We start from the raw sequence: 20,834 nt of genomic DNA, 5'->3' as shown, positions 1-20,834 counted from the left end.
ATTTTTTAAGTGCTGCGACTTAAATAATGCTCCCAAGCGCAGGATTGTCACGAAGTAATAACTCGGTAAGTCCAAGGTCGAATCCACAAAGAAAAGGGAATTGATTAGCAAACCACAAGACAATAAAACTACAATAATAAAGTTTAATTGAAGAGATTTTTGATAGTTTAGTAAAGGTAATTTAAATTGAGAGAAAATAACAATATATTAAGGTGCTAAGTTTAGGGATCCACACACAACACATCTATTGGTAATCTTAACAATATTTATTTTATAACTCAACTAAAATTCATACGAAGGTTGATCTTAGTCGGATGATTTAACAATAAAAACTCAAGAATTAATTGTCTAATGTAGTTTCATGCAATTGATTAATTTTATGCAAAACAAAACTAGTGAATTAGTTCGCAGGGAATACTAAGCATTTAAAACCAATAAATAATTGTTAAAAACATACCAATAAACGGTTGGGTTTCACCCCTTGCCTTAACAAGGCTTCTAGCAAGCCATAACACTAATAAAACTCTAAAAACTGTAAAGAAACTTTAAGAAAACCTAAATTATGTTCTACAGCAACTCCCCCTGAATTTTGCCTTAAAGAGCCTTTAAATAGATCAAGAAATCCTATTACAAGTTGAATTCCCGTTTGGAGGAAATCCCAGGTTTTTAGGCTTCACTTAACTGACGTTTTTGGCCCATTTAACTTCATAATTAGGACTTTTCGTAAATTACAAAGTTGTAGCCCTTTAAGTTATCTTTCCAGCCCAACTTGAATCGTCTCTATTGGACATCTGCACCAAAAGTTACGCTCCAAATACTAACTGGTGTACAAGCTGGAATCCTAATCCGAATTGGACTTGGATTAGGTGTAAATTTCCTTTGATTCCTTGCCCCAATTGGACTTGAATTTAATTGGGTTGGCCTTCCTTGACTTCATCATGGCCCTTGTAAAATTAAAGTCCATTATCTTTCTTCTTTGCACAAATCCACTTATTTAATTTCATTATCCTACAAAAGACAAATTCACGCATTTAAATTCAATTAAGCACAAAATTGATTATTTAGCATTATTCCAAAACCAATTATAAAATGCATGAATTAACTCAAAATAAGTATGATAATGCTTTCTAATAATGATATAAATGTGTAAAATTAAGCTATTATCATTAAGTACTTTCTCAACATAATGTGATTGGGAAAGTGTTATCCCTTCACTATTCCTTATGATTTTTATTCCCAAAATTACATCAACCTCTCCAAGGTCCTTCATATCAAAGTTTGAAGATAAGAGATCTTTAGTACTTTTTACAACATCCATGTCAGTTCCTAAAATTAACATGTCATCCACATATAGGCATATGATAACACCACTATCACCAGAGAATTTATTATACACACATCTATCAGATTCGTTCACAACAAATCCATTAGAAATTAAAGTGTTATCAAATTTTTCATGCCATTGTTTAGGAGCTTGTTTCAAACCATATAATGATTTTCTAAGTTTACACACTTTACTTTCTTGTCCTTGAACCACAAAACCCTCTAGTTGGTCCATGTAAATTTCTTCATCTAAATCGCCATTTAAAAATGCTGTTTTGACATCCATTTGGTGAACAATCAATTTATGTATTGTGGCCATAGCAATCAAAATCCTAATTGTGGTTAATCTTGTCACCGGTGAATAAGTGTCAAAGTAATCTATCCCTTCTTTTTGAGTATACCATTTTGCCACTAGTCTAGCTTTGAATTTGTCTATGGACCCATCTGCTTTTAATTTCTTTTTAAACACTTATTTGCAACCAATGGTCTTGCATCCTCTAGGGAGTTCAACTAATTCTCATGTATGGTTAGCCATAATTGATTCTAACTCACTATGGATTGCATCCTTCCAAAAGGTTGCATCTACTGATTTCATGGCCTCTTGATAAGTTTTTAGGTCATCTTCAATGAGAAAAGCAGTGATAAAGTCAGGCCCAAAGTTGGTTCCATTTTTAGGTCTTTTACTATGTCTTAACTCTTGTGTTGAGTGGTTTTCATCTAAGTTTGAACTTGATCTCACTTAGGGTATGACTGATGAGGACTCATTAGTCAGTCTCGTTCTCTTCATAGGAAAAATATGCTCAAAGAAATCAACATCCCTAGTCTCCACTATGGTGTTAGCCTCCAAAACTAAGCACCTATAGGCAGGACTATTTTGTGCATATCCTATGAAGACACTATCCTTGGTTTTAGGACCTATCTTTTTTTTATGTGGTTCAGGAATTCCAACCTTTGCCAAACAACCCCACACCTTCAAGTACCCTAAGTTTGGTGCACGTCCTTCCCATAGTTCATATGGAGTTTTTCTAATCTTTTTATGTGAGACTATGTTTAATACATGACATGCAGAAAGGATAGCCTCCCCCCACATGTTGGAAGGAAGACCAGAGCTAATGAGCATGGCATTCATCATATCCTTTAGGGTTCTATTTTTCCTCTCAGTTATTCCATTTTGTTCAGGTGTACGAGGTGCAGTGACTTCATGAATAATACCATTTTCTTTACAAAATTTTTTAAACAAAGCTGAACCATATTCTCCTCCTCTATCAGACCTAAGCCTTTGAATTTTCTATTTTCCTGATTTTCCACTTCTATCTTAAATTTTATGAACATGTTTTCAGCTTCATCTTTACTACTTAAAAGGTATACTCTTGTATATCTAGAGTAGTCATCTATAAATGTCATATAATATTTTTTACCTCCTCTACTCATATAATTTTTGAAGTCTCCTAAGTCACTATGAATGAGTTCTAAAAGTTCAGAGCTCCTTTCAACAATTTTGAAAGGTTTTTTGAAATGTTTTGCTTCTACACATATTTCACACTTTGAATGCTCTGAATTAGTTAAGTTTGGAATTAGGCTCATTTGTTTCATTCTTTTGATGGCTGCAAAATTCACATGCCCTAGCCTACCATGCCAAAGATCCAAAGATTCAACAATATAAGCTGAAGAGTTACTAGATATATTCATGTTCTCACAATCAGTTTCAAGCACAAAATAAGCCTTCATGACAGAATCCCTTGCCCACAAAATCACCATTTTGACTAAGAACAATCTTATTAGATTCAAAAACAATTTTTAGGTCTGCCTTATTGAGCAAGAACCCAGACACTAAATTTCTACACATGTTAGGAACATAAAGAACAGAGTGCAAGGCTAAAGACTTACCTGAAGTAAATTTCAAAAGTACCTTTCCCCTTCCAGCAACTCTTGCAGTACCAAAGTCTCCCAAATAAACATTCTCTTCATCTATTACTTCCTCATAATTAAGAAATAACTCCTTGCTAAAGCAAATGTGTCTAGTAGCCCCAGTGTCCACTACCCAATCAATTACGTTATTAACTAACTTCATTTCCGAAACAAGTGCTGCCTTAGATTCTAAGACAATATTAGGAACATCACACATTTTTTAAATCAATAAGAACATAAATCACTTCTTAAGATTGTTGATTTAGTTCCGTGCCTCGGCAATAAGTTTTACTTAATCCTTAATTTATACGCTTTTGTACTTGTCTATTTTGCTTATAAGTTAATTTGAGCATATCTTGTTTTATTGATATTGCTTTGTAACTTTGTTAATCAATTTGGACAATTTTCCAAACTATACTTCCAACATAACTTGTCAGAAGATAAGCTCATATGGATTGGCAATAGGAAAGGGGATTTCACTGTTAAGAGCTTCTATTATATAGCTCTTAGACTGGTGGAAGCCGAGGACTGTGGAGAATGCTCATCTAGAGACTCGAGAACCCCCCCCCCCCCCCCTTAGGAGGAAAATGTAGCATCTGAAGATTCCAGCAAAAATCAGAATCTTTGCGTGGCGAGCTTGCATGAATGGACTCCTAACCAGATTGAATCTTAACAAAAGAGGGGTGAACATTAATCCCAGGTGCCCAATCTGTGAGAAAGAAATAGAAACCATCACCCATGTATTTCTTCAATGCAATCTAGCTAAACAAGTCTGGGACAAGTGGGAAGGGTGTCCTATAAACCTGATAACAAGTCATTTTGATTTCACTGATATAGCAATGCAATTTCTGGATAATGGAGCTGCAAATGATCTTGAAATGTTCTTTGTAACTTCTTGGGCAATATGGTATAATCGGAATCAAAAAGTTTTTGAGGATGCATGCCACTCCCCTGACCAGGTATGGTTCTCTGCTAACACAATCAGATCATACTACATAGAAGCTACTGCACTATGTAGTCATTCCCAAAGTGATGAAGCAAGCAGATGGGAAGCTCCTCCCACGGGTGTGTACAAAGTTAACGTGGATGGAGCTGCATCAGGAGATGGACGATCCTCTGGTGTAGTAGTGATAAGGAACAACAAGGGAGAGCCCATAGCAGCACTTTGTAAGCCCCTACCAAGGCAATTCTCAAGTCTGGAAACAGAAGTCTTTGCTCTTGAACATGGAATTCTTCTTGCTAAGGAAATGGAGCTCACCCATGTAATCCTTGAATCAGATGCTCTCACAGTGGTCCAAGACATTCAGGCAAAGGAATTCAATGGCAGCTTAGGCCATTTATATCAAGGCATTTGCTCCCTTCTTGAGTCTTTTAGCAGCTGGAAAATTTGTCACTTGAAAAGGGATTACAACAAAGTGGCTCACACCCTTGCTCAGTATGCAAAATGTAATGGATTGGATCAAGTCTAGAAAAGATGTAGCCCTCCGATGGTTCAGCAACTTATCCAACTTGACTGCTCCTAGAGCATTGTAATTCCTATGACGCTTTGTTGTACTCCTTTTCAGTTCAGTGAAGTTCATTTCTCATCAAAAAAAAAAAAAAAGACTTGGAGCGAGGAAAATAAAGGGAAAAAAATTGAACTTCCACCACCAATAGAAACATAAGCGCAATTATACTATGAAATATATAATAATTATTTATTAACTTTCAGGCACAACAAACATCTACATGAGATGGAGTGGACTAATAACAATAGAAAAACAAAGCATCAGTTACAGCTAAAGGAAGAAGATGGTTAAGCACGTATTGGACTCATACACACGTGTGAACCACTAAATTAAACTGTGTCGTTTCAGTGTGGGTGAGAGTTAGTTATAACTCGTGTGATTCTGGTATGGCACGTGTCTGTTCAATCCCAATCAGTTCAAGCTTCAGAGTTGGCGGGAAAGTCTGTTACAAGTTAGTTAGGATTGTTAGAAAGTTCTGGATCCTATTTTATGCGTGTAAATTCATTTATATATAAGTGAGATGTATTGTATTTCTGATTCATTCAAGAAAAATCATAATTCAGTTTTCTCTTTTCTGATACTCTCAATTCTCTCTCTCTCTCTGGTTTTCCTTTTCTTTTCCTTGCTTCTTTTCTCTCTCACGCATCTCTGCATTTCTTACTTGTTTCTTCATGGTATCAGAGCCACAAACGGCCATCACTGAACAGATGGCTTCTACTGCAATGCCATCTTCATCTTCAACAATGGCGTCTATGGCGTCTTCCTCTACAGCTTCTACTGCTTCGATCAATTTGATCAATCAACCTCTTTTGTTGCTGTCAAACATGTCAAACATGATGACAGTAAAGCTTGACAGTTCCAACTATATAGTTTGGAAACATCAAATCTCAATGGTGCTTGAAACTTACTCCTTATTTGAGTTACTCGATGATACTCAACCAATTCCTGAGAAATTTTTCACAGATTCTTCAGGATCTGTTACTGCAATCTTCAATCCAGAGTACTTAATCTGGAAATCAAAGGAGAAAGCACTTCTTACTTTCATTAGTTCAACGTTGACTCCTTTAGTTCTTGCTCTAACTGTGGGATGTCACTCAGCAAAGGAAGTCTGGAAGGTTCTTGAAAACCGTTTTTCTTCAGTCTCAAGATCACATATTATGAATCTAAAAGGAGAACTTCACAACATTAGGAAGGGATGTGATTCTGTTGATCTGTATCTTCAAAAGATCAAGGTTGTGAGGGATAAGCTGATGGCAGTTGGAATAATTCTTGATGATGAAGAATTACTTCACATAGCCATCAAAGGCCTTCCCAAAGAATTCAATGCCTTCAAATCTGCTATACGAACAAGGAGTACACAAGTGAATTTTGATGAACTCACTACTCTACTTGGTGCAGAAGAGGAATCTTTGAATGAGTCTAATGATATTAAAGAGACTTTTGCTATGGCTGTGAATGCCACACCTAGATCAGGTGGTGGTGGCTACAATCAATACAACAACAGAGGAAGAGGAAGGAATAACAATAATAGAGGAAGAGGAAATAGTGGTGGTAGAGCATCTAATGCCTTTCCACATCAGTTTTCATCATACACCTCAAATCAGAACCATTCAAATCAGTTCTCTCCATCATCACAGTTCCAAGGTTCAAGAAATGAGAGGCCATCATGTCAGATATGTGGGAAGAATGGTCACACAGCAATTGATTGTTACCATCGCATGGACTATGCCTACCAAGGAAAGCACCCTCCAACCAAGTTAGCTGCTATGGCAACAGCTTCCAATGCTACAATTGCTCAGGAACAGCCTTGGTTAGCTGACAGTGCTGCAACGGATCATGTCACATCCAGCCTCAATGCACTCTCCTTTCCCAAACCTTACACTGGACAGGATCACCTAACTGTTGGTAATGGTCAAAACCTTCCTATCACTCACATAGGTAAAGTTCAATTCCCTACTCAACACTCATCCTTACATCTTAATAATGTCCTTAGGGTGCCTTCAATAGCTTCAAATCTTGCTTCTGTTCACAAACTCTGCCATGATAATAATTCTTGGTGTTATTTTGATGAAAACCTTTTGTCTGTTCAGGCCTTGAACACAGGGAGAGTACTTTACCAGGGCAGGAGTGAACAGGGTGTATACCCCATCTACCCTAGTAAAGCTCCTAATCTGTCCTTACCTTCTAGAGTCTGCAATCATGTTGCCTCCACCTCTGCAATTTGGGAACTATGGCACAACAGGCTTGGTCATCCACATGCTCAAGTCCTGCAAACACTTCTCCCTAGTCTTAAGGTTTCTTCAAATAATTGTACCAGTGTATCTTGTACACACTGTCTTAGTGGGAAAATTCATAAACTCCCCTTTCCTACTTCCCATTTTACTGCTCATTCCCCACTTGAATTAGTTCATTCTGATGTATGGGGCCCTGCTCCAGTTTCTTCTATCAATAAATTCAAGTATTATGTGTTGTTTGTTGATCACTATACTCGGTTTACTTGGGTTTATTTCCTTCAACACAAGTCTGAAGTCTTTTCTATGTTTGTTAAGTTCAAATCCATGGCTGAAACACAGTTCTCATCAAAACTTAAAATCTTAAGATCAGATGGGGGTGGTGAGTATATTTCTAAGGAGTTTAAGTCTTACTTATCTGCCTATGGTATTCTCCATCAACTCTCTTGTCCTTACACTCCACAACAGAATGGATTGGTAGAAAGAAAACATAGACACATTGTAGAAACAACAATTACTTTACTATCTAAGGCTTCTCTACCTTTCCAATTTTGGTCTTATGCTGTTCAAATTGCAGTTTTTCTTATCAACTTACTTCCTACTGCAACACTTCAGTTCCACTCACCATATTATCTGTTGTATCACTCCCAACCTGATCTCAATCAACTCAGGATCTTTGGATGTGCTTGTTATCCCCTTCTCAGACCTTACACCTCACACAAGCTTGAACCTAGAACCAAGGAATGTGTATTTCTAGGTTACTCTTCTGTTTCCAAAGGATACCTATGTTTTGATCCCATTACAAATTCTATGTATACCTCTAGGCATGTGTTGTTTAATGAATCCAAATTCCCTTTTCCTGCACTGACTTCTTCTTCCTCACAATCACCTGTCACTCCTACATCTCACTCAATTTGGTTGTCTAATCTTCTTTACTTACACTCTCTTCATCAACCTTCTATTTTAGGACCAGCCCCACAGTCTGTCACTCCTGTCACACCTCTTGCCACTTCCTTTGCTCAACCATCTCACACAGTTCATTCTCCTGCTCCTGCTTCACCTAGTTGCACTGCAACTTGCTCCCATCCTCCTTCCACAGCTCCTATTAGTTCTACTTTGCCATCATTACTTGCTTCTGTCCCACAAGTTTCTTCCTCTAGTGAACCTTTACCCTTACCTATTGTTCCTGTTAACACTCACTCCATGCAAACTAGGTCCAAGAGTGGCATATCCAAACCTAAACTCTGCTATAAGGCCACTCTGGACTATAATTTCACTGAACCACCTACCTACAAAATAGCCTCTTCTTATCCAAATTGGTGCAAGGCAATGGATGCTGAATTTGATGCATTGCAGAAACAGCAAACCTGGGTTCTTGTTCCTCCTTCTGACCATTTCAATCTGGTAGGGTGTAAATGGGTTTACAAATTGAAGCTTCACAGTGATGGTTCAATAGCCAGATACAAGGCCAAGCTGGTAGCCAAGGGGTTTCATCAACAACCTGGAATTGATTTCACAGAAACATTCAGTCCTGTTATTAAACCTGCTACTGTCAGATTGGTCTTGAGCATTGCTGTCAGCCTTAACTGGTCTATTAGGCAATTGGATGTCTCCAATGCCTTCCTTCATGGCTATCTCAAGGAGGAGGTTTATATGCAGCAGCCACAGGGTTATGTTCATCCCTCTAAACCTCATTATGTCTGCAAATTACTCAAATCTCTTTATGGTTTGAAGCAGGCACCCCGGGCATGGTTTGAGAGGTTCACTTCTCAATTGCTTCATCTTGGTTTTGTGGCTTCCTTGGCAGATTCTTCTCTGTTTGTTTATCGGTCTGGCTCTACTATTCTCTACCTACTGCTGTATGTTGATGATATTATCATCACTGGTAATGCTCCTAACCAGATTACCTGTCTCATCTCAGCTCTCAGTGCCACCTTTGATCTCAAGGATCTTGGCCCTCTCAATTACTTTCTGGGTATTCAAATCACACCCACCAAGTATGGTCTTACCTTATCCCAGACAAAGTATGCTTCTGAGGTTCTTCATCGTTTCAATATGCATAACTCCAAGCCTACTAAAACTCCCTGTTGTCCTGCCACAAGACTTACTCCAGATTCTGGTATGCTCCTGTCTGACCCATCTACTTATAGAAGCATGGTTGGAGCACTGTAGTACCTTACTTTCACTAGACCAGATTTGGCATTTAATGTTCACCAGTTATGTCAATTTATGCAATTTCCTACATCTGCTCATCTAGAGGCTGCTAAGCGAGTTCTCAGATATGTGAGGGGCACTCTTTCTCATGGCATTTATTTCTCTCGAGGTCCCCTTACTTTAACTGCCTTCACAGATGCTGATTGGGCAGGTGACCCTTTTGACAGGAAGTCCACAACTGGATTTATGGTGTTTTTAGGCTCCAATCCTATTTCTTGGTCTTCTAAGAAGCAGAGCACTGTGTCTAGATCCTCCACAGAAGCTGAGTATCGTGCACTTGCCACCACTGCTGCTGAGCTTTCCTGGCTTCGTCAGTTGTTTCGTGATCTTCTCCTTTTCCTTCATCATGTTCCAGTTTTATGGTGTGACAATGTATCTGCCATTGCTCTTGCTTCGAATCCAGTTTTTCATGCTCGTACTAAGCATGTTGAAGTGGATTATCATTTCATCAGAGAACGTGTTCTTCGCAAGGACTTAGCTATTTCCTTTGTTTCTGGCAAAGATAATCTTGCAGATATATTCACTAAGCCTTTGCCTGGTCCTCTGTTTCTCCTATTTCGGGACAAACTCATGCCTCGTTCCTTCCCCATTCGTTTGAGGGGGGATGATAACAATAGAAAAACAAAGCATCAGTTACAGCTAAAGGAAGAAGATGGTTAAGCACGTATTGGACTCATACACACGTGTGAACCACTAAATTAAACTGTGTCGTTTCAGTGTGGGTGAGAGTTAGTTATAACTCGTGTGATTCTGGTATGGCACGTGTCTGTTCAATCCCAATCAGTTCAAGCTTCAGAGTTGGCGGGAAAGTCTGTTACAAGTTAGTTAGGATTGTTAGAAAGTTCTGGATCCTATTTTATGCGTGTAAATTCATTTATATATAAGTGAGATGTATTGTATTTCTGATTCATTCAAGAAAAATCATAATTCAATTTTCTCTTTTCTGATACTCTCAATTCTCTCTCTCTCTCTGGTTTTCCTTTTCTTTTCCTTGCTTCTTTTCTCTCTCACGCATCTCTGCATTTCTTACTTGTTTCTTCATGGACAAAGAGACGATACAATACCAACCAAAGCATAAGCGCAACAAGCTAAGGAGCGTATAATTATTTATGGAATTCCATGACTACCCAAACAGCATAGGCACAGCAAACAACCTTAAACTTTGAAAATCCAGATCCCTTGCACAGAGCCTCAAATTCTTTCTCAGTTCTCTCCTTCCCTTCAAGGTATAACAACATGCCATTGTCAAGGCGAGAGACATATTGAGAACTCGTACTTGAATCTGGTGCTTCTTGCATGAGTAGCTCGATAATAACTACCTTCCCATTATTTGGTAGCGCTTCATAGCAATTTCTCAAAAGTTTCATGCAATCCTCATCACTCCAATCATGAAGTATATACTACAAGTGAAATGCAGACACATCAATGATTTCTTATGAAAAATTTTGCCAAAATGTTCCACTTATTCTTTGTTATCTAATTTAAACATTAGTATTCAAATTATACCTTAATCATAATTGCATCTCCTTTAGGTACATTGTGAAACATATCTCCTCCGACATGCTCAATACCTGCATAAAATATGAGGTTATGCTATTCATTTAGGAATCCGTAAACATGGCTACCTCGATACGATAAATTTAAGTTTTATATATATATATATATATATATATATATATATATATATTATTGTTTCTATTTAAAATCTATATTTACTTATCAAGAGAATCACTCAAAAACCTAAAACTTATCAAGAGAAGACAAATTCACTTAAAATTAAGGGATAATTACACTTTGCCCACATGTGGTTTGCCTCTAATTCTATGTGCCAACCCGTGGTTTAAATTTTGACACTTTGTCCACCTGTAATTCTCACCATTACCCAACCGTAACCCACCTCTCCCATTTCCGTTACTCTAACACAAAAAAGGTAAAAAACAGAACCCCACACGGATCAAAACTCACTCTCTCCCAAAACTCACTCACTCCCATCCAACCCAACGAAGATCCACAACAAAATCCACATAGATCAGAGATGCAAGCACATAGGATGTAAGTATTGACAAATCAAGATCCTCATAAGCAAGGTACCCATTGAGATATACATTGAAGTACAGCAAGTTAAGTGCACGACTAACAATATCACAAAAATGCAATCGAACCAAGTATTGAGCACCACCTTAACCCATTGGAAAATTCCAAGTGATGTTAAACCCTGAATCCAAATTTGTGTTTTCCCTATTCATTTCTTGGGCAGTCATATACACAGCATCAAGCCCAATCTCTTGACTTGCACCTCCAGGTTTTTGTTTTGAAATTTAAATTTCAAACCCGCTAATTTTGATGAGAAAAATCACACCAAATGCGTCTAAATTTTGTATGAAGGTTAATAATTTGAATTTATTTTTTCTTTATTTCTTGTGGGTATTTTTTTTTTGGCTTAAATTAGAAGTCAATTTGAAATTCAGAATTTTGGATCTTATTTTATTTCTGGATCAGGTTCTTACTTATTGGTTATTTTTGGCTTAAATTAAAAACCACTTCAAATGGTTTGTAAATTGTGCAGGAGGATTAATAACCTGAAGTTTCTTTTTTTATTTTTTGTGGGTATTTGCTTAAATTAGAAAATCAATCTGAAATTTAGAAATTTGGATGTTTTTTCATTTCTGGGTCTGATTCTCACTTGCTGGTTATTGGGTTTTTTTTTTTTTTTCTTTCTTGGATTTAATTTGGTTTTGTTGCTTCAAATTTACTAAGTTGTTTGAAGAAGCACTTGACACGTACTAGCATTGCATTGCATTGTGTAGGATCTTCATTGGGTTGGATGGGAGTGAGTGAGTTTTGGGAGAGAGTGAGTTTTGATCTGTGTGGAGTTCTATTTTTTACCTTTTCTGTGTTAGAGTAACGGAAATTGGAGAGGTGGGTTACGGCTGGGTAACGGTGAGAATCACAGGTGGGCAAAGTGTCAAAATTTAAACCACGGGTAGGCACATAGAATTAGAGACAAACCACAGGTGGACAAAGTGTAATTATCCCTAAAATCAAATTAATACTAGAAATTTTCACAACAATTGTAATTGGGTAAAATAATATTTTAGTTCCTAAACTTTATCAAAAGTTTGTTTCATCCCTAAACTTAAAAAATATATATATATATATATATATATATTGTCACTAAACTATTGAAAAATTCATTTTTCATCCATAAACTACTGAAAATGTTTATTTTATGTCCTTAAACTCTTTTTTTTTTTTTTAACATTCCTAAAATATTGAAAAAAAAGATCATTTTTCATCTTTATTTTTGTCTTTAAACTATTAAAAAAAAAAACTTATTTATAAAGTTTAGGAATGAAAAACTATTTACAAAGTTTAAGGATGAAAAAATAACTTTTTAAAATTTAACAATAAAAAAATTTATAAAATTTAGAGATGAAAATATTATTTTACCTTAAATTATAATATATAAAAACAAAATAATTTATTTCCGTTAAATGTGGCTCTTGACATTAAGTTAAGGAAAAATACAAAAAGTGTGGGTTATATTAGCTTATTATCAAGAGATGCTTCTAGCTAAGGAGCGGAGGAGAGAGAGAGAGAGAGAGAGAGAGAGAGAGAGAGAGAGAGAGAGAGAGAGAGAGAGAGAGAGAGAGAGAGAGAGAGAGAGAGAGAGAGTCTAGTCCAAAATTTTAGATCCTCTGCAACCAAACTCTGTCCAAGTTCTTTATTGATCACGCCACCCAATGATACTATTCGAGTCATAGTCCAAAATTTTAACAAGCAACTCGGTCTCAGTGTAAGTCAACAAGAGCATCCACAGCAGATGTTGTAAAAAAAATGCCATTTTGCCACATTAAAGACCTACTTTATTATTTTACCACATCATTTTACAACACCTCATTTATCAGATGTTTTATCATTGAATTCTATACATTAAAATAATATTTACTACACATTAAAATAATATATTATCCTATCCCATTATCATCAACGACACCGACAGCCACCACCAGCAATCAACCCGACAGCCCACCACCACTGCCACACCACCACTGCCACTGTCACCGGCCATAGCCCACAGCCCACCACCACCATCAGATCAACCCAAATTGCAGTAAAAAAAAAAAACCCACAACCCATTATCATCAACGACACTGACAGCCACCACCGGCAATCACCCCCACAGCCCACCACCACTGCCACACCACCATTGCCACTGTCACCGCCCGTAGCCCACAACCCACCACCACCATCAAATCAACCCAAATTGCAGCAAAAAAAAAAAAAAAAAAAAAAAAAAAAACACTGACAGCCACCACCGGCCATCACCCCCACAGTCCACCATCACTGCCACTGTCACCGCCCATAGCCCACAGCCCACCACCACCATCAGATCAACCCAAATTGTAGTAAAAAATAAAATAAAATAAAATAAAACCCACAACCAGAGAGAGGCAGCGTGAAAGGCGAACAGAGAGGAGAGGGAAGAGGGTAAGATTGACGGCACGCGGCGGATCCAAACACTGCTATTCCATCGCACGCGGCGGATTAGGTCTTCGAACTCCTTCCGCTTGCGAAGCCGGTACTCGAAGAGTTCAGTCGCGTCGGTGATCTTCTGCTTCGGAGGCCGAATCCAGCCTCTTATCGTTCTCGTGCTTCGCGGAGGATATGCTCGGCGATAATCTGAATCGGCACCGGAGTTTTGTTCTTGAAACGTGCCGATCTCGGAAGCTTCACCTCCGAAGAAAGAGGGAACCAGTACAGGGAGAAGAGAGAGGGAACCGGAGAGTGAGAGAGAAGAGGAAAGAAAAAATGAAGAGAGAGGAGAGAGAAAAGAGAATGTAAAATAATAAATTTTTTACAACATTTGTCCGTACCGTTGCAAATCTGCAACGGTACTATAGACATGTTGTATAATTTTTGAGATTTAGCACATCTCATAAAGCATCATTTTTGTGTTTGGTGTGGTAAATGTGCCAAATATTTGGCATTTGACATATTTACCACACCTGCTGTGGGTGCTCTAAAGGCTCCAAAATTGTGGAAACCAAACTATTTGGACTAGTTGCAGGTTGGTCACTCACCAGACCAAACCCTATAGTAGGGTAATAACTTTGTCACAAAACTCACAACCAAATAATAAATTTCTTTCTGATAAATTACATATTTAGAACCTAATTTTTAGGTTAGATGTCAATTTGATCTATGGCCTTTCAAATATGTGGATTTAGCGTCTAACTTTTTGATATTATATCAATTTGGTCATTATTGTTAAGTGATAGATGAAAAGTACTGACATGGCTAACATCAAAAATAAAAAATATGTATATTTCCATGACACATCTTATGACACTTGTACTGCCATGTGGAATAAAAATAAAATAATAATAATATTTCAAAAAAAAAAAAAAAAGAGGAAAAGCAATTTATGATTATTTGACACGAACATCCTTATAGCCAAGGTTTTTTTTACCCATTTTGTCTTTGTTCATTAGTAAGGAAAGTGGTGATAGGTTTAGAAAGTAAGCTATTCTCAATTGTTATAGGCGATTTCATTTAATTGATTAATGGATTTCTTTTTTTATTGATTTTCATTTTAATTATCTTTGAGATTTTTCGAGTGTTCCATTTATTCTTTTTTGTTTCTATTGTCTTCCTTTGGCTCTTCCAAGGATCTTAGGGGTCTGTCTGGGGATGCCTCCTTTTCAGTTTCTTTCCTCGTATTGGTCTTAGTGATCTTTCAAAAGTACCCTTTTGACTTTAAAAGAAAAACAACTATTCACGAAAGCGACAAAAGAAGATAGTAGCAAGTAGTAGAAAGAACTCGGTGAGCTATAGACCATGGCTGGAGGTCGGAGCTTCCATTCTCTAACATATTCCCATACAAGAACTCAAGTATCTCAAATGACACTGTTTTCTTTTCTACGCCATATTCCCTAACTTCTCTCTAAATTTCTATCCTACCCCTAACCTTTCACTAACCTTTTCTATTTCCTTTTCCTATGGTTCTCCACAACTAAATAGGAATTTGTCATAAATTTTTATTTTTAATTTTTTATATTTTAACCATTAATCATATAGGCATTTTTCATCCATCACTTAATAGCAAGAACCAAATTCACACAAAATGCCAAGAGAACCCCTGAACTTTGGGGTAGTGGCTATTGCACCCCCTGAACTTTTATTTTGGCCAATTTACTCCCTGAACTTTCCACATGTGGCAAATAAAGGCATATGTTATTCTATCATTAATATACTAATAGAATAGTCACATGACTTGCACATGAACTCTAAAAACCAAATTCAATCGTGAAACCCAATAGAAAGAAGAGAAACCTAAGACAGAGGGACGATTTGGGGCTGAAGTTCTTTGTGCCACCATTATCACAGTTGCGACATCCATCAAGTTCGAGGCTAATAATCAAAACAATGAGTTGAGTTTGTTCACCGAGAAGGATTTGTTCGCACAAGTTCATGACCTAATTACCATATTTTGTTTTCTTCATGCCCTCTATAAAGTTCATAGTGTGCAATAACTAGTGCAAATGGCTAATGGGTTTTATTAGTTGGTATGTGGCTAGTCAATAGTAGTGTATGATTTTGCTTTTCTAGTAGGATTTGTTTGAACATAGGTATTTGAGATTGAAAGAGGGATGTTCGGTGGCCATGCCCTTTTGCAATTAAAGGTTGCTAGAATTAAATTGTTGTATTTGATTGAGTTTCCGTTGTAGTTTCATGGTTTGGTTTAATTTTTGAGGTTGGGGTTTATGTGAGTGTAGACACCTCATTTTATACCCGGTTAATAAACTTTATTCCCTGGTCCCAATGATTAGCTTGACATGTCAACAAAAGGTAATTAAGTTATTTTGATAGTTTAGAAGTAATCACAACTTAAAAGTGCTCAAATCGCTTTGAAAATGATGCTGAAAAATGACTTTCGCTCATTGTTTTGATTATACCTCTCAATCCACAAAGCATTTTTGGGTGAGGTTTGTTTCTTTGGAAAAATAGACATCTTGGGCTTCAATTTGAATACATATTTTGCCTAATTTGGACTTATATTAAGTGAGTTATAGCCATTTGAAGTCAGACCAACCCAGCAATCAAAATTAGGGTTTTTGGGGACGCATGCATATGCATGCACGTACATACGCGTGCATGGGCCCAAAATATCATTATTTGATGTGGGTCAGCCCCTAAACCCTTGGAAACATCCAAAGACGTCTAAAAGGCCCTGAAAACCCTAGTTTAAACATACAAATACAACCCTATGCTTCCAAACTAAAATCCTAGCTAGAAAGAGTGCCTCTTTGCTTTCTAAACCCTATTTTCTCTCTTGAAAACCCTAGGGCAGCAACTAGCACCTTTTTTTACAGAGATTCAAAAATCTTTTTTCAGCACAAAACTAAGGTAGAAACTTGTTCTGAAGGGGATTTCTCAAAACCTTTTATTTTTGAGTTGTGATTACCTATAAACTATTGAATAATTTGATTCCTTTGATTATTACTTAATCTTGTTGTGTAGGCATTGAGGGGTCGGTTAAATACCGACCAAATTGTGTTCTATAAACAAGGTGAGTCTTTCTTTGTGGCTCTTCCTTAATTTAGGTTTTATAACTTGTGTTGTTTTTGTTTTTAAATTTATTTACATATAATATACGCTTAGAAATATGTTTTTCTTTATTTGATTTTTTTTTGTTGCGTCTCACCATGTTTTGATTGGAGAGTTGAATTATTGGATGTATTGATGAACATGTTTTGATGTGTTGAGTGTTACTCTTGTTTGTTGTTAAATCCATTGCATGTTTAGGAATAGTTTTTGTTTTTGTTTTTATCTTTTATATCTTTGTTGTTAGTTTAGGTTGGCTAGTTATATATTAGAAACATGTTTGATTTTGTTTGATTGTCGTTTTGTTGCTTGCTTTAAAACTGTGTTCTTGGGCATGTATGCGTGTGCATGCTCTATGCTTGCATATGCATACTCAAAGTATGCATATGCATACAATTTGGTGGCATAATCATACCCTATGTATGCGCACACATACTCATTCCCAGAAATGTTTATTTATGGTTTTTGCTTTTTATTTGTTTTGCTTAATAATAATCACATGTTTAGGTTTTGTTAAGTCCAATTATGCATATGAATATAAACATGCATCTTTAAATATGATAATTGGTCTCCTTGATTGATGAATATCATAATTCTAGGTTTGAATGATTGAATATACTTGATGATTAATGCCTTGTTGATTTTTTTGCCTTGTGATATACTTGCTACCCTTGGATATATATGTGCTACATGAATAGTTTGATTTTTATGCTATGGATGAGTGTGGGACATTTGCCATGTTTTGCATGTTAATTTGTGTGAGTTTAGAATAACATGTTAGAGGAACTTTTGATGGGATTAGGATTTGGAACACAATGAGTAGAGGCCGACCTACGGGTAGGGTGGGGTTGGGTGCCTAACACCTTCCTATCCTAATATCTAAACTCTAGACACATGCTCTAGAAAAGACCAGTCCTTCTACAAGAGCGCTATATTTATTGTTTTTAGACCTAATCTAGGTGGCGACTCCATTTTTCTCCGCCATGGTCCACTTGGCCAAGGCATACTTCCCCGTTGCGCCCACAGTGAACTTGCTTGTTTCATTCAAGATAATGGAAATTAGTTACAAATGAGAAATTGGAGGTAAGAACAATTTATAATCTGTGTTTGTTTTTGTAGTAGTAAGAACAATTTATAATCAAGGTTTTACGGGATTGAATTTGGTTTTTTTTAAAGTTCACATGCTTGTCATGTGACTATTTCTTTAGAATATTAACGACAGAATAACATGTGCATCTCTTTGGCGGATGTGCGAAGTTCAAGGAGTAAATTGGCTAAAATAAAAGTTTAAGGGGTGTAATGGCCACTACTCCAAAATTCAGGGGGTCTCTTAGCATTTTTTCCTATCAAAAGGATAATTAACACATTTAAAATGTCAGAAATACATAGAACCTAAATTTTAGGCTCAAATACATAATTTATCAATTTCTTTTTCTTCTACTATACTTTTTGATGTTTATGTTTTTATATAATCACTTAATGAAAACCTTTTTCTTTTTCTTTTTCTTTTTGTGTGTGTGTCTAGGATTTGACCCACACTAGTTGCTAATCCTTAACAGAATTTCCTACCAAACTAGGATACTTGTGTAAATAGGCATGATTAAGTATACTGTTTTAATTTTCAATGAATTTCAAGCACATTTTATAATAATATTATTAACTAAATTAATCTTACTAAAGAAATTAGGAATGTTACCGGGATAAGATGGTGCCTTTTGTATCACATGTGGCAAATCAAAGTTAATGCCTTTAGTGGTAGGGTTCTTGGAAATGATCATATTCATGCATTTCCCAATTCCACCACCAACATCAACCAATGACTTTAGCCCCTTGAATCCTTGGTATACCTCAAGAATTTTCTTCATAATCATTGTGGAATGATCATCCATTATCTTGAAGAACATCTCCTTGAAAGTTGGATCCCCGTCCATATACTGAAACATGGGCATTCCATGGACTTTCTTAAATAGATTCCCACCTTCAAGGATTGCATCCTTCATATGCATGCTAGAATGTAGAAACAAAGTATATAACATGAGACACAAAACACAATCACTATTAATATATCTCATCATATATATATGTAATAACGTATGACAATCTATGATTTCTCCAAACATTTCAATTATCAAGGATTAAAGAATAATATTGCCTTTCATTTAAGGCACCCTAATATGGAAAGAGTTAAAGACTTAAAGGCTAGTGATTTCTTATTACTTTTTTTCATAATTTTAACATGATTTATTGTAATTAGAGTAATATTATTTTCACTTGAGTCAACCACTAACATATGCCATGTTAGAGTTTTTATGAAAAAAAAATGTGAAAAATATTAGTTTCCTATACTTACAAATGGACTCATATACACTTCTCTTTTGGTTAAAAAATTAAAAATAAAAGTGAGGAACCAAAAGTATAGTAGCTCAACTAACACCCGGTGTTTCCTATAGAGATGGACAAGGTTGAATAAAAAAAAGGTGACTAACAACAAAAAATTATCCAATTATAATAAAATGTTGCTGCACTTTTTTCCCCTAAAGAAAGATATTTTCGTGAAGATTATTCTTCCAAGAAAAAACATGGCTCCAATGCTTCTATGCAATGGATCTATTAGGACACGGACATGTGACAAATCTAGTGCACTAATCATTTGATCCAAGCCGTTTCCATTTTTGCATTTATACAAAACACAATGAGACAGCCCATACCTAACCTCGTAAACGGCTCGGTGTGAATAGAAAGCTGAAAGACAAGCCACAGACCCTCTATCCTCTTTTTCAAAAAGGAACTGAGAGGCTGGTGTGAGTCCATAGAGTCTCTCAACCCTACCATCTTCAAGTGTGTGGATAGAGCATGTCAAAACGGAGTGACTAGCAAGAAGGCGCAGCATACGATCCAACCGAGAAGGCGCTTCTGAGTCCTGTGTTGGAAGCTGCAAAGCAATTTCTATGGATGTCATACAAGCAGTGGGGCCTGCTCTGGCAATGATCCCAAACAAGTCAAGATCAGTGGCTGCTTTTAGGACCCAACAAAATATTGGCGTGGTGGAGATTAGCATGGCTTGGATGCATGCCTCATCCTCTTCACCAACTTGGTTTTCTATGGTTCCAGACATGTTTGCTTCCTTTTCCTTTTCTTTTTTCCCTCTTCTTAAATAGGTCTTGCTGACATTTGTCTTGTGGTGTAGATTTAAAGAGTTCTTCTAGGCTGATTGCTGAGTGATTATTTATCACTTTCTAAGAAGCCTAAGTATAAGTTAGGTATGATTACGATAAAATATAGGATATAATACAATAGAGATGCAATGGGTATATGCCGGTTCCTTTGTAATAGTCTCAAACTCAAATGAAATGGGATTTTTTTTGTTTTTAAGAAATGTTATATCTACAATATTTTCACAGGACATCATAGATGGTAAGTTGTTATTAGTTTTAATTTGAATCTACAATTTCAATTACTTTTTTACATACTCATAATAACTAATAACAACTTGTCATTTAAGATTTGTTGTGAAAATATTATAAACATAACATTTCGCTTCTTTTAGTTTTTCTTGAAAATAAGTAACGTGTGGTAACTAGCTACTACACATACAACAAAGATGATGATGACTAGTCATGAATGCGTACATGGGAAAGAGCTAGGATTTCAATAATTTATAATTGACGAGAATGCACAATGGGTGCTATAGATGTGATTGAAGGAGACAACCAAATACTGACCTGGATACAAAAACTATTAGGGACGGTAATTAACGTAAAAGAGGAAATAAGGATTTTGGGTTTAGTTTTGTGAGAAATGTTAATAGAGCTGCTCACAAACTAGCCTCCTATGGGGTGGAATGTAAAGACTTTGTGTGCATTGAACTTCCGCCAAATTGGCTATTCCCAATATTAGATGAGGATGAACATTGCAACTGATTTTTCGAAGAAATATGATCGTTTCTACCATTTGGAAAAGAAAATATGAATGTAATTCACTATTCACCAGAAGATTGCTAACTGAATTATATCTTACTAAACAAGATGACAATCGCAAAATT

General features: G+C 36.4%; 1 protein-coding gene across 2 annotated transcripts; it reads right to left on the bottom strand.

Annotated features, from left to right (window-relative positions):
* Positions 1–385: 385 nt before the first annotated feature.
* On the bottom strand, positions 386–20,081 carry LOC126713469 (caffeic acid 3-O-methyltransferase-like). Of its 2 annotated transcripts, XM_050413221.1 has the most exons (5): positions 19,501–20,081; positions 18,489–18,799; positions 10,691–10,755; positions 10,339–10,584; positions 386–1,008 (listed from the first exon to the last, which is right to left on the bottom strand). In XM_050413221.1, exons 1-5 carry the CDS (start codon positions 19,905–19,907, stop codon positions 991–993), a joined length of 1,047 nt encoding a protein of 348 aa, XP_050269178.1. In that variant the 5' UTR covers positions 19,908–20,081; the 3' UTR covers positions 386–990. The 2 variants fall into 2 exon arrangements, with proteins under 2 accessions (XP_050269178.1, XP_050269177.1); XM_050413220.1 differs by lacking the exon at positions 386–1,008 and having other exon boundaries at positions 9,995–10,584; positions 19,501–20,080.
* Between the last annotated feature and the right edge of the window lie 753 nt (positions 20,082–20,834).

This window comes from Quercus robur, chromosome 2, assembly GCF_932294415.1.
Source record: "Quercus robur chromosome 2, dhQueRobu3.1, whole genome shotgun sequence".
Classification (NCBI taxonomy): Eukaryota; Viridiplantae; Streptophyta; class Magnoliopsida; order Fagales; family Fagaceae; genus Quercus; species Quercus robur.
This window is presented reverse-complemented; position numbering and strand designations above follow the sequence as displayed.